The sequence below is a fragment of the Falco punctatus genome, assembly GCF_963210335.1.
Source record: "Falco punctatus genome assembly, chromosome: 7".
NCBI classification, from domain to species: Eukaryota; Metazoa; Chordata; class Aves; order Falconiformes; family Falconidae; genus Falco; species Falco punctatus.
In genome coordinates this window covers 3,310,492-3,324,714 of record NC_137587.1, presented here as the reverse complement: position 1 = coordinate 3,324,714, position 14,223 = coordinate 3,310,492, and the positions used below count along the sequence as shown (strand labels likewise).

General features: G+C 41.4%; 1 protein-coding gene across 25 annotated transcripts in view; it reads right to left on the bottom strand.

Moving 5' to 3' along the window:
* Positions 1-14,223, bottom strand: part of MADD (MAP kinase activating death domain) — a 76,413-nt gene that overhangs the window by 17,916 nt on the left and 44,274 nt on the right. For 17 of the 25 annotated variants that reach the window (XM_080395681.1, XM_080395673.1, XM_080395691.1 and 14 more), the window contains 10 exons: positions 11,612-11,709; positions 11,204-11,287; positions 8,506-8,664; positions 6,691-6,799; positions 6,081-6,143; positions 5,565-5,685; positions 4,263-4,368; positions 1,697-1,807; positions 293-400; positions 45-209 (listed from right to left, as the gene is read on the bottom strand). In XM_080395681.1, the coding sequence (XP_080251807.1) occupies positions 45-209; positions 293-400; positions 1,697-1,807; positions 4,263-4,368; positions 5,565-5,685; positions 6,081-6,143; positions 6,691-6,799; positions 8,506-8,664; positions 11,204-11,287; positions 11,612-11,709 (1,124 nt within the window). The remainder of the gene's footprint in view (positions 1-44; positions 210-292; positions 401-1,696; positions 1,808-4,262; positions 4,369-5,564; positions 5,686-6,080; positions 6,144-6,690; positions 6,800-8,505; positions 8,665-11,203; positions 11,288-11,611; positions 11,710-14,223) is intronic. The other 8 variants (XM_080395677.1, XM_080395671.1, XM_080395675.1 and 5 more) reach the window with 1 other exon arrangement.

Here is a 14,223-nt window from a genome sequence, read left to right as displayed (position 1 = left end):
TGCAGTTTTGCCACAGTATTGTGTGTATTCAACGTGCTGCATACCTTCTTGGTGTAGAACTTGTTCAGTTGTGTCTCCTGACCGTTCCTCCGCCAGAGGCACAGCACTTTTGTTTTGGGACAGTAAGTCATGTTGATGAGTTTCTCATACCACCACCGCTCATACACAGTTCCAATGTTGCTTCTCAGCACAATGCAATCATCACATACCTGGGGGTGCGAAATACTGCGTAAGATTTCTAATATTATTTATCAAATGCTACTAACTGCATTAATATTATTCTTTGCTCTACCTCCATGAAAAATATGTCTCCTGTTGTGTCTGTCCCAGCATGTACTACAAAAGTCTGCTTCTTGATGTGGCGGCTGCCACTGGGTCTTACAGGGAGCTCCCGTCCATTCTAGGAAAAAAACCCGTAATCATTAATGAACTTTGAAATCAGTTTCTCCTGACCTGTTGAAAAAAAAGTCCATTAGGTGACACTAGAAGCATTTGCAACAAATAAAAGAAAAAAAAAATTAACACAGCTGATCGGAGGCAATTTTAAACAAAGTCTTAAGCAAGATTAGTAAGTTTAGTTTCAACATGTGTGACAATTTTAGTTTCAACATGCGTGACTAGGAGAGCTACCAGAGCGTACAACATTGACGCTGGTACCACACTCAGTATGGGACAGCGAAGTGTCTGCGTTCTGGCAGCACCGCAGTAAAAACCTGGTCTGCTTTTTCCCAGTTAACTGTAAGGTAATTTTGTGTCCTTTCTGCGCATAAAACTAAGTTCCAAATGTAAAAATGCTTTGAAAAATTAGCTTTCAAAGGGCCTAACTTGCATCCCCCCTGGTGACGGCTGTGCCAAAAGCTGGCTAGTTTTATTAACTTAAGCGTTAGCCTATATTCTTACTGAGCATTACAGGCTGCAAGGTTTATATTCTGCTTGGCAGCTGATAGAACTGGTTTTGTATAGAAACTTGCTGCAAGTCTTATAATGACCTAAACCTGATGAAATACTAAACACTTGTTACAGTTGTAGTAAGAATAAAGGTTCCCACTCACAAAGGTGATATTAAAAATCCAGTAGGGTTGCAGAGAACTGTGTTACTGAAGTGTCTTGTTTACACATATATGTATTACACTTCTAATTGATAACTGTATAACATGACAATATTATGAACAGGGTCATACAGTCACAGGCTTTAGTCTCTTAAAGCCTGTGACTTTAAGTCTTTAAAGACTTAAAGAGTCTTTAGTCTCTTAAAGCCTTCACTCTAACTGCTTGAAAAAAATCCTACATACAAATAACACATAACAAATTCTAGATCCACCATCTTTCATCCCAAAACTGATAATCAGGGGGGGAAAAAGTAACCACAATGACAACAAAAAACCCAACCCTTGACAACCCTTCTTTTGCTCAGTTCTTCATCCCATCCTCACTCCTGAGCATCTCTGAAGATGCACTGAAAGAAACAATACTTTCCATCACAACTCTCAGATTTCCTGTATTCCCTTCTCTTCTATAATCGATAGGCCAGAGTGATACCATTTTCAAAGGCATATACATGTGAAGGCAGTATTTAATAATTAAATTTAATTATTTTTAAATTAGTGTTGCAGGGCATTTATAGAAGAATTTTCAGATAAGTATTTTCCTCCACTGTAGCTCCCACAGATACATCACTCATCACTGTTTTACTTACCAGATTAGCAAGTTTGTCTAGAATATCATTTATTTGCTGGCTGTGCACCAATCCAATATGTGATTTTCCCATTAGACGACGCACCTTTTTCCTGATATCATTCTTATTCACCTAGAAGGCAGATATAAAGACAGTTACTCTTCTCTATTCACAGGCAGCAGCTCCTATCTCCCAGCATCAACATCACCTTGGTTTCCGTTGCTCAGACAGCAAAACAACCGATCTCCAGCTCAGCCATGCTGGGGGCCTCTTTAGCCCAGCACCAGCGGTACGAGCAGAAGTTGCACGTACACCACTTCTCCCAGCTACTGGGCAAGGGATACTGGGCACAACAGATTTCCTGCCTACTCTTGCACAAGAGCAGCAATTCCACTACCCTCCACTTCCAAATCCTAACATCAGAAGCCTCAGTTCTCCATGTTGACATGTATGTGATGAGGCTCATCTGCCAGCGTAGCTTCTCCACCTCTTCCTCTGCAAAGAGCTGACTTAGTCAGCTGTGGAGCCCTCAACACAAGAAATATTAACACAAAGGCACGGTATCTTTGAGAATTAGCACTCTTTCACAGTCCATTTCCTGGTCACTGGGCCAGGGCTCTAACAAACATTTCCAGATAGTCCTCCAACAGCAGCAGGTTGCTCCTGAAGACAAGCTGCAGGAAAGATCAGAAGCAAAAACATTTCTGCCTCAGGTGCCATTTCAAAAGGCTATTATGAATTCCAGGCACTGACACTAAAGGCTTCAAGACAGCACACTCACCCCTGGGCACTGACTCCAAGCTAAACTGGATATTCCTTTTAATCATACCGTGATTATGACCTTAATGCTGCGGAGCATACAAACCAAACTCAACCTTGCTTCCTTCCTTTGGCAAGAATTCTTTGCACTTAAACAAAAGCATTGTATTTTTCAGTAATAATTTAGGTAAAAACTACCAGGCTCTGCTATCCCAAAACAAGAAAATAAATTAAAATACCAAGATGTTAGGTTTAAAGCATTACGTTTCCCTTGTTAGTTCCAGGGAATTCACCTCTCCAGTAACACAAAACCTTCCAAATTTGCAGTTTCTACTGGAAGCTGTCCTAAGATGAGATATCTTGGTACAGTCTTTAGTCTCTTAAAGCCTTCACTCTAACTGCTTGAAAAAAATCCTACATACAAATAACACATAACAAATTCTAGATCCACCATCTTTCATCCCAAAACTGATAATCAGGGGGGGGAAAAGTAACCACAATGACAACAAAAAACCCAACCCTTGACAACCCTTCTTTTGCTCAGTTCTTCATCCCATCCTCACTCCTGAGCATCTCTGAAGATGCACTGAAAGAAACAATACTTTCCATCACAACTCTCAGATTTCCTGTATTCCCTTCTCTTCTATAATCGATAGGCCAGAGTGATACCATTTTCAAAGGCATAATATCCTGCTCGCCACCTTATCCCTTTCCCCCAGGAAACTGCTCTCTTGGGGATCTGATTATTTTCACATCAAAAGACACTCTTCCCCTCTGGGACTAACTCTATCAACATCTCTCAGGAGACAGCCTTTTGAAACCAGTATTATTTGCTCTCCTCTTTTGCATCCGTTGATGAAAGTAGCTGCACTGGTTATTATTAATTCTACTTTAAGTGTTGCAGCAATGCAAGACATAATGGCCAAATCCCTCAGTCTTCTCCTGAAATAAACTAATTCCAAATATACTCAAATCCCATCTTAAAACTTACCTTCACATTCCATTTATGTCAGAAAAAATGAGTACCTTCATTCTCTCTCCCCATTCCCATGACTCCCTCCAACCCATAAAAAATTACTACTTCTTCCAGCTGTTGGGTATCACACATTTGTCATCTATGGGATTGTCTCTCACCTCCTCACTCAAACACTGGAAGGTATGGAACTAGCACCTGTGTACGGCTGTTCTCACTGTCAGGCTGTTTCACTGGACAGCACAGTGCATCAAAACTGTTACAGGTAAACCCAAGCACCTAAGCTGGTTCTAACCATGACAAAAATTTTTAAAGATTGATTTTCCAGTGACTTTGAAGGAGGATTTGGACTATCTGAGAAATTATTCAGACTAGCAGATATTGCTGGTATCTACCTGCAGCATTAAGGTGCATACAGCCAGCCCACTGAATGAGATAGAAAGGGTTGCTCACTAGTAACAGCAAATTTCATGTAAAGGTATTGATAGGCATATTCACGATCTGCCCACATATGGAATTTTCAGTTGCAAGGAAATCACATTAGAAGATGCTCTCTACTGAATTTACAACCCATAGTCTTAAAAATAAGAATGTCCTCTAAAGTTACAAGCAGAAACAGTAAATTTCTGTTTTAAATGGCAATGTATATGCATGCCCAGGGCGTAAACTCATGCAATGTATCTCAAAGAATCTCCAGGTACTGAAGCAATTTTTTCATTAAGATTAGGAGATGTTTTATAACATTTTTTTATACTTCACTGTTCTGAGCGCTGTGAACAGAGATGTATGGTTTCAAGAAAACCCCACAAAATATACTGCTTAAATCTGAGCAGTGATCTATTAAAAAGAAGTCACCTTTATCATAAGCATGTAAGCAATCATATTATGCAGCAGCGTAGCCAACAAGCGGTCCTCATCATCCTCCAAACGCTTTCGATCATGTTCTCCCAAGGAAAGATACCTGCAAGAAGAGCTAGAACTGAAGCAGACTCACAGGCATCCTTTGTCCAATTCATTACAGCACTGACAGAGGTCAGAGCACCATTTGTAAAGCGTATGGCAGATAAAACCTCCAAAAACACTAAGCCCAATGGGCATTTTCCAGTGAAACACTGTGATCGCTAATTAAACATGCCCATTAATTATTAACTAGTCGAAGTAAATAAGATCTGGGCACGGGAAAGTTCTCAGTGGTTTGCTGGGCTTATGCATTTCCTCTTTTCTGCAGCTGCAGCTCCCCGCCAGCTGCCACTGCCAGCAGAGAAAGGCAGCACTCGGTGCCAGAGCTACCTGCCTTCAGAGCTTAGATACAGCTCCAAGGCAGAATTAAGCTGATGAAGGAAGTACACAGGCACTCTCTTCTTCAGTACAGTAGATAATTTGTGGAAAAAGAAACAGTTTTCAAACTAGCACCCCACAAACTAGTTCTTCTTTTGGCTACCAGATCCCACATCACATGATAGCATGCACGTAGGTGGTGGGCAGAGCAGAGAATGATCAGATGTTAATGGAGCTGTCAGAGAATAAAGAAAAAAGCAAGCAGGTAGTGAAGGTTGACATCTTAGAAGTAGTCTAGCTTTACACAATAACACCGGTGTTTCTAGAGAGTGGTTGCCTCGTGGATTTTTGTTTGTTTCTTTTAACTACAAAGTGTAAAGCAAAAATACCTGTAAGTGACATTGCATTTTGAGAAGGCTCAAAATGAAGTTTCTGAGGACATTTAATTCTTTCACTTCACGTCAACACACTGATATCTTCCTTTATTCCAGAATATAATCATCTTTCCACAGAAATCGCTTGCTCTACTACTGATCTAGTCCATTCCATCTATTCATACTGTGATTAAGCTTACATAATCTGGAATCTGTATTTTTACATACATCAAACAAACTCTGGAAACATCTGGATACATAAATCATACAAACTCTGGAAACATCCCCTGTCCACAAGACTTAAAGCAATGTATGCTGCACTGAAGACAGTATTTCGGTATCAGGAGATGCAGGCCAGCACAGAGGAACACTTTGGAATAGTCAGCTATAGCAACAAGTTTTACAAAGTGACAACAGCATGTTCAGCAGAGGTTTTTTTTATTCTTTTTTACTATTTCAGCCCCAAGTGAAACAATGAGGAAGGAGGTCTGGTAAAGAACTTTACCTGTCAATCATCTCCTGAGGTCCCTGGTCCATCCCCATTCCTTCTCGCTCTAGCATCACAGCATCCAAAAAAGCATCCTCCCAGAACTGCATCTGGTCCCACAAAGTCGAACGCTCTTTGCCTATGCAATGTATACAAAAATTGAGCATTTATTCCATTTACTCAAGCCAAATGCTTTGATTAATCCCTGTTCCTTCCCACTCCTTGAAAATGCCATAAGCCAACACACAATTCATCCATATATTAAAGAAAAAAAATAAACTGTTACTTTTAAACCACAAGCAACATCAACAAAAACAACTGAGCAAAAGTGTAAAAGAGAAGACAAGACATAGCTCTCACACTAATTCACAGCGTAATCTTTTCAAACGCTTACACAAAAGTACCTCTCATCTCTATTCTTTAAGGAGTATATCTTCTTCCACAGACTCTTAACACTGCCCAAGAGACAGGAATATCTCACACAAACACAGATCATGGCAAACACACAGAGAAGTGGAAAGATAAGATTATTACTTATAGAGAAGGTTTCCATTGCAGCATCCTCTAACTGGTCCCAGACAGATCCTTTATCCCTACCTGCACCATTCCCAGCAGGTAGAAACGACAAATGGAAAGGATGAAAAACACAGGAAGAGAGAGCTCTTGATTAACAGCAAGTCCAGATGAAATACATTTCAAAAAAGCCAATATACTCCTAATTCAAGGACATGCTCAAAGGCCATGAGTATTCTGAGTTTAGTAGCACGCTACTCAATGACTTAAGCTGAAGGATCAACGATACATTTTAGCCTTCCATGCACAGCTAAGTTCCTTCTCTCCCTTTTCCAATGGTTTAAAGAACTCTTATTCAAGAACATCAAGAGACTTGGACAAACTACATTTTACGTAAACTATACCACTCACACCCCCTCTCTTCTTACTCTTATTTAACCTTCCCAGCAAATTTTTGGCTTTAGTCTGAATGACCTGCTGCACCCTCCTATTCTACCAGTATGGACGACATGAAGTGGTTAACATAGTCTTTGGGAATGTAAAAATTCCCAGAGATGTCTGTCTGCCCCAGAGATGACTCCACCTGAACTCGAGTCTAAAAGATCCCCTCCCTGCAAAAAAAATAGTTTACCTAAAAGTCCTTCATAGAGATAGACACGTTGGTTCCCATCCTCTGGACCTCTCCCTGGAGTACTGCCTTTGCTGTCCTTCACACTCTGCTTCAGGTTGTGAGACTTCGCCTGAAAATAACACAAGAGGTGTCAGACAATTGCCTTCTGCGCCCTGCGGGGCTACTTCTTGCAGTCCACTGTTGTGCTTAACAGATGCAGATTGCAAGCTGTACCTCATAGAGCTTCTCCCACAGCTGCTCACAAAACAAATAAATTACTCTGTTCAAAGAGCAAGGTGATACACTTAGAAGCCCAGAGTCAAAGGAAAAACTAAGAGAGAGATAGAGAAATCAAATCACAGAGGAAGCAAAATGCTTCCCTGAAGGAAAACAGGCAAAATGAAAAATGCAAATCCCAGATTAAAGGGAAGCACAGTTACACCTCTTCCATCATCCTCCACGTTTCATGCTGATGCAGTTTGCTCAAATTCTAACAGTAAATCTTTCCCACTGTTTAGGAAATAGCTGAATAACACTGCCATTGTACAGACTGTGAGGCACAGAGGAAGAAATACGCAGCCTTCTCAGGACTACACAGAAAATGAATGTTCACAAGCAGGATAAGATTACCTGAGCTCTATCACCCATTCAGATTTTACAGGTTTGTCTTTCATTTACCATTCATAAATGTATGACATTACACAAATGATTACATACCATCGGCTCTAAGAACTGTGTGCTGGGACTATCAGCCAGCAGGAACTGTTACAACAAAGCTGGCCCATCTATTTCTCTACCACCAGGCAAACTATGGTGCGATACTTGACATTTGTCGTACACCATGTACACCCATCGTCTTTGTTCTAGCTCTGTTGCAAGGGTTCTCAGATTTCCATTTAGTTTCATTAATTGAGTAGAAAACCACAAAACCCTAAGGTTTAAAAAAAAAATAGTCTAACTCTTTAGTAACTGAGAAGACACCCTCTTGCAGCTAAATAGGTGGACATGGTTGTATCATTTTCATGCTTTCAGAAGAAATCTGCAATGGAGCACAATGATTTTGTTTGTTGCTTAAAATTAGAAGTCCTGTAAAGGCTTTTACGATCTTATAAGAATTATAAAATAATGCACAGTGAGACCAATCTTAAGGCATTGAAAGTTGTTTTCATATTTGTCTGACAGCTTGATTTAGCCGAATTGAGTACACAATTATTTTCTTGCTAAAATGGACATTAGAGGCTACACCCAATAATCAAGGACTTTAAAAACCAAAATGAACAAGAAGTGCTCCCAGATCATTTGAATTCTGCTGCATAGAGATCCCTCAACTAGAAAAATGTATTTTAAAATTATCATTACACTTCAAACAGAATTAATGTTTTAAAGAAACAGAACAGCTGTGAAACCTTCAGTGGGTCATCCCTTTCCTGTATCAAACAGCTGCTCCTAAGAGAGAGTCTGTTCCTCTTAGGATGGGTAAACGACGCCCATCGATGTTGTTTTGGTCTGAGGGGCAACTAAATGCCCATTTGGTTGGGAGAAAAAATGAATGAGAGGGAATGAAACATTGACAGAGCCTGTAACATGGTGTGAGATGTAAATCTACTGTTCTTAAAGAACCATATATTACACAGGAAATGAAGAAATGTACGTGGATCCATACAAAATTACAAGATTAAAATATTAAAGAAGTCACTGCTGTATAACCCTTAGAACAGATTCAGAGATCATTTTCCATACATGCACACACATTGAAATGACTACTGTACAAGATTTAGTTTCCAAAAAAAAAAAAATAAAATAAAAATAAAAAAGGGAAGTCTGCAATGCCCTTACAAAGATAGAGCTAGTAGCAGAGTTTGTCTCAATTTCACTGTCTGACACAGTGCCTCTGGATCCTGCCAGATTGCCACCGTTCTCCACACTCGGGCCATCACCAGCGTTGCTACTCAAGTCACTGTCTGCTCCTAATGTCTCTCCGGAACTGTTACTAACCTGTGGAGAAAAACAGTTACCTTCAACAAAGAGAGAAAAGTTGTAAAATGTTTTTTCTTAAGGCACAAAACAAGCAGCAGTACAACTAAAGGCCACATTTGCCTTTTCCCCTCAGTAACATTACTTTTTCATCGAATCCTACTCTGCAGGAAAAGATGGAGAGACTCAAAAAGCCCTTCCACGAGACCACAGGACTGTTCAATTTGAAAGGGATCTGTTAAGATCATCTACAGATGAGCCCCCCTGCTCAAGCAGGGTCAGCTAAAGTACGTTGGTGAGGACAGTGTCGAGCAAAGCGGAAGGATCACCTCCCTCGACCTTCCTAATGCAGCCCAGAACAGCGCTGGCCTTTCTGCCCCAAGGGCTCACTGCTGCCTCACGGTCACCTTGTTGTCCAGCAGGATCCCAAGGTCCTTCCCAGCAAAGCTGCTTTCCAGCCAGTCACCCCCAGTGTGTATTGGTGGCTGGGGTTATTCTTCCCCAGATGCTGGACTTGGCGCTTTCCCCTTGTTGAACTTCATGGATTCCTCCCTGTCCTCCAGCCTGCTGAGGCCCCTCTGAACGCTGGCACAAGCACCTAGTGTGTCAGTCACCCCTCCCAGCTTTGTAACACCTGCAAACTTGCTCTGTACTGTCACCCAGGTCACCAGTGAAGCTGCAGAACAGCACTGGCCCCAGTACTGAGCCCAGGGGTACACCACTAGTGACTTGTCTCCAGCTGGACTTTGGGCCACTGACCACAAGCCTCTGAGCCCAGTCGCTGAGCCAGTTTTCAGCCCACCTCCCTGTCCACTTACCTAACCCATACTCTGTCAGCTCACCATTGCTACAGTTGACAATTTTGACAGTGTCAAAAGCTTTGCAGAAGCTGAAGTAAACAACTGCTGCTCTCCCCTCATCCTCCACGCTAGCCACCTCACGGCAGAAGGCTACCCGGTTGGTCAAGCCAGCCTGCCCTTTGTACATCTACGGCGACCAGTTCCAACCACCTTCTGGTACTGCATGTGTTTGGAAACATTTTCCAGAAAGACTTTTTCTACGACCTTTCCCAAGGACTGAGGTGAGGCTAGGTGCCCAGATGTTTCTTGTTGTCCTCCATGAAAATAAGAGTGGTATTTGCTGTCTTCCAGTCTTCAGGAACCTCTTCTAATCACCATGACTGTTCAGAGACAATCGAGAGTGGCCTCGCAATGGCACCAGCCAGCTCTCTCGGTGCTTGTGGCTGCAGCCCCTCAGAAACCACAGATTTATGTATATCCAGTTTGTTGAAGCGCTCCCTAGCCTGGTCATCCTCCACCAAGGCAAGCCTTTCTCATTGCAGACTTCTCCTCCGGTCTCAGGGGGCTGGGATTCCTGAAGGCTAGTTTTACTGGGAAAGACTAAGGCAAAGAATGCCCCAAGTACCTCAGTCTTTTCCATCTCTCACCAGCTCCCCTGCCCCATTCAGCAGCAGGCCCACATCTTCCCCAGTCCTTTCTCTTGCTGCTTATGTACTTGTAGAATCCTTTCCTGTTTCCAATCACATTCCATGCCAGATTCAGCTCCAGGTCCATATTGGCTTTCCTAACCCTATCCCTGCAGGATGAGACAGCAAATGTATACTCTCCTGGGTCACCTGCCCCTACCTTCCACCTCTCACATACTTCCTTTCCATTCCATGTCTGATTTCAGTTAGGAGCTCTTTGGCCATCCATACAGGCCTCCTGCTGCCTTTGCCTGGTTACCTACTTGTCAGGATGGACCTTTCCTGAGCTTGGAGAAGGACATACTTGGACATCAACAGCTCTTCTAGACTTCTCTTCTGTCTGGAGCAGTATCCCATAGAATACAATTTCTGTGTCCATTAGAGAAAGACAATCAGACTATTTTTCTTGTTACAGGCTGGGAAAAGATCACGGAAAGCCAGATATTCACAGGAATGCAGCAGTGTAGAGAGAAGAAAAACTAACAACAGCAGTAAGTAAAGTTCCTTGTTTTTTTTTCCCTGGAACATGCTATATCAGGTAACATGTGGTAGGGAGAAGACTCACTTTTTACTCAGTGCATTCCTGTAACCTTTTCCCTCTAGGCCCTATAGTTGATTGGAAAGCAAGCGGATGTATTTTGATATGATTCAAGTGCTTTAAGGTAATACATCAGAAAGTTTATTCTTGTTTTTAATGCATCAAACAATCTACCTGTTTCGTTCTCAGGTCACATTTTTAAACTTCTATTCTTTATAGATGGTTTATACACAACTAAGGCATATTTATAAAATTATTGCAAACCACCAGTTCCATAAATACACCAATACATAGGAAGACGTAACAGCAACAAGCACCATATATGAAGGATGCAATCTGCTAATGAAGCGCTGTGTACGTCCTGTCAGGCACACACGCTTGCCACCCACTCAGAGGCTCTGGAGAGAGCACTCGGACATAGGTTATGCATGTGTGACAGTATGCAGCTATACCACACAAAATGCAGGCATGAAATGCCCTCCCCCGCTTCAGCAAGCAGCGGATCACGTGAAGATTGCACTCTGGGCATATCCTACCACTGTGCTAACTTCAGAATCCTGGCTGGTACTTCGGACCATAACCGCCGGTCCTCCAGTGGGAACAGAGTCGAAATCGCTCTTCTGCAATCAAAACATGAAAAGGACAGGAAGAAAAGTCACACTAGTTTTTATCATAGGGAGAGAACATCACTTCCCAATGCTTTGGGGTCTTGAATGACACGCCTTACACTTCCTTGGTTTATTTAGACAGCCAAATAGAAACTACTGCCTGCATGTCACAAAAGATCACAGGGTCTTACAATTGACAAGTTCATAACATTTGGTCCCCTACAGAATAAGCCTTTCAATAATGCTCAAACCCTAGAATTCTTCCCACAATCAAGTAGCGAATAGAAGAATCCTCTCTCTCACCACATATATAAAGCAAGCATAGAAGCCACTGACCTGAGAACCTGAGGCCAAACTGAGGCCACTGTCTGCACTGATCTGGGATTTCTTCTCATCTGTTTCTCCCAAATCGAAGTGTTTCACACCTTCTGGCCCTGAACAAAGGAAGAAGTAAATCATTACTGCACCAAGAACAAACAGTATGGCAGAAAGCAGATGACAGACTTGAAAGCAGGAACAGTACCAAGAAAACAAATTTGCTTTCTCATTCCTTTGATTTTTATTTTTTTTTTATTCCTTGGTACTGTAAACAACAAGGCCAGCAGGACACATCTGCCATTCTTCAAACATTACTGTGAATTTCAAATACTCCAAAGGCATAGTCCAGGAATGACTATCACTAAACAGTAACTTTGTTAGCCATTCAAGAGAAAAAGGAGGACACACAACGGTTAAGTAGCTTCCAGTTACACTAACACATGCAGAGCAGTTGCCATTCAACTCCAGGAAGCCACTTCCTTTATTCTTGGCAAAATAAAGGACACCTACTTGAAGTCAGAATCCGTTTTTAAACTGCTGATTTGCTTAAAGTCTTGGACTGAGTTTGTTAGGTTGCCCGCAGCAACTATCTAGGCAAAAATCAGGCAACACATGACAAGAACATAAACAACAAGTGGTGTTACACCAGTAAGAATTTCAAGAAGGAAGCTTGTATGATGCTGTACTTTACAACATTCCCCAATTACATGAACAAATGGCTCTCCAGAGTTGGCAATCACATAGGTCATTAGTGAGAGAGGGAATCAGCAAGCTTTAAATCATGCATTCATTAACTCGCCGACCCAAAAACAAAGAAAGGGAAAAAAAGGATAAAGAACTTTATGTTCAATTTCCCATGCAGCTCTAGAATCATATCATCTATTGTCCTCTGATGGGATGGCAGAAGGAAAAGAGAATGATGGCGAGTAGAGCCTGAAAAGAAACTTGGATAAGCACTGAACAAAGTAAATAACAAGGCAAGAAAAGAATGTCTTATAGACTGTACACACAAAGTCACTACTCTCAGAAAGGGCAAGAGACTGAATGCAACACTTCTGCCATATCCATATCTGCCAACTATTCAGTAACAGGAAGACATGATCAGCAGCTGGAATATTTGTATTCTATACCCATGACTACACCCAGTATCTCTAAGCAAACAATGTCACTATGCCTTATAACCACTGATCACAACCACCTGGGAATTATGAACATGTTTGTATTATATGTAATATTAGAGAGGGTAAGACAGTGAAAAGGAAAGAAAAAGGGAAGGGAGGAGAGAGAGAGAGAGAAGGATAATATACAAAGATTTGTGGGAGTGAGTTTGAGATGGTATGTAAACTCATGAATAGCAAAGCCGTACGTGGGCTGTGCAGACCATACTAGCTTACTACTCAACCACCAATTCTCCATGTGAGACGTTTTACAGAAAGTGTTCTTCATTTATTATAGCATTCTGCCTCTGAATCCATATGCCTTAGTTACTGTAAATCAAATCATCCAAGATTCTAACAGAGATAGTATGAACAAATTGTATAGCAAAGAAAAAAAAAAAACCTAAAAATAACCTTAGTAAGAATTTAGGACCTTATTTTCCACTGAAGTATACAGTGCTCACTTCTAGAGTCTACTTCCACTCATTCCAACAGCCACCATTTCTAGTTTTGAGGAATGATGCAGCAAAAAGTTTTGTATCTCATTGCTACAACAAGAATACTAAACCTCAGCTGTGTGTTTTAAGCAATTTGAGAGTTCCTTGTCCCAACACATAATTCAGATATATTTCTGGCAATTCCACTTTTAAAGCAAGTGAAACTGACTGAAGCGTTTCAATTATTTGACAGCTGTGGGCAACAGCCATAACTGAGTTTAAGGAGCACAATAACCACAATCACATTGTTGTCACTATCAGTTTACAGGCCCTTGCAAACCTCTCCTTCTCTTCTTAATGGAGTTGTATGTCCGATACACATAGAACTCTAAAATGTCGATTTATGCCTCCCAGTGTAGGCACCTACCTGAAAGGCCCAGTTTGGGACAGGAGATGTGTGCACGTGCTGTGTGCCTGCCTCACACGCTCCCACCTCAGCAGAAGGCAAGTCAGACCTTAAATGTAGGTGCCCCAATCTCTCTGAACCAACTCCAAATGCTCACTTGTACTTAACTGAAGTATTTAACTGAGGAGCCTAAAAATAATAATATTACTAACAGCAAATCCAGACCTAGTCAGAATGTCAGGAATTATCACCCATTCATCTTAGCTATTCATCCTCCCCAATCTTCAGTCTGTAAAAGGGGCACCAGCTCTGCAAAGTAGAAACTACACTTACGGTTAGGAAGCACCTACTACATCACAGTTATTATAGACTAATTATTGTCCTTATGTCATATTTCCTTATTTACAACAGTGACAGCCAAAAGAGCAAAACCTGGTGCTACACCTGCAGATAATACATATTCCATATTTTATTCAATATCATATTTCAATAGGTGTTAAGAATTGTGTAGATTTAGACTACTATTTAGATTCTGCAAACAGCCTCAGACTATTTCACTCCTTTAACATGGGATATAAAAAACCAAAATGGGGTTAATTCCTTATTATGTGGCTATTCTCAAACAGCCAT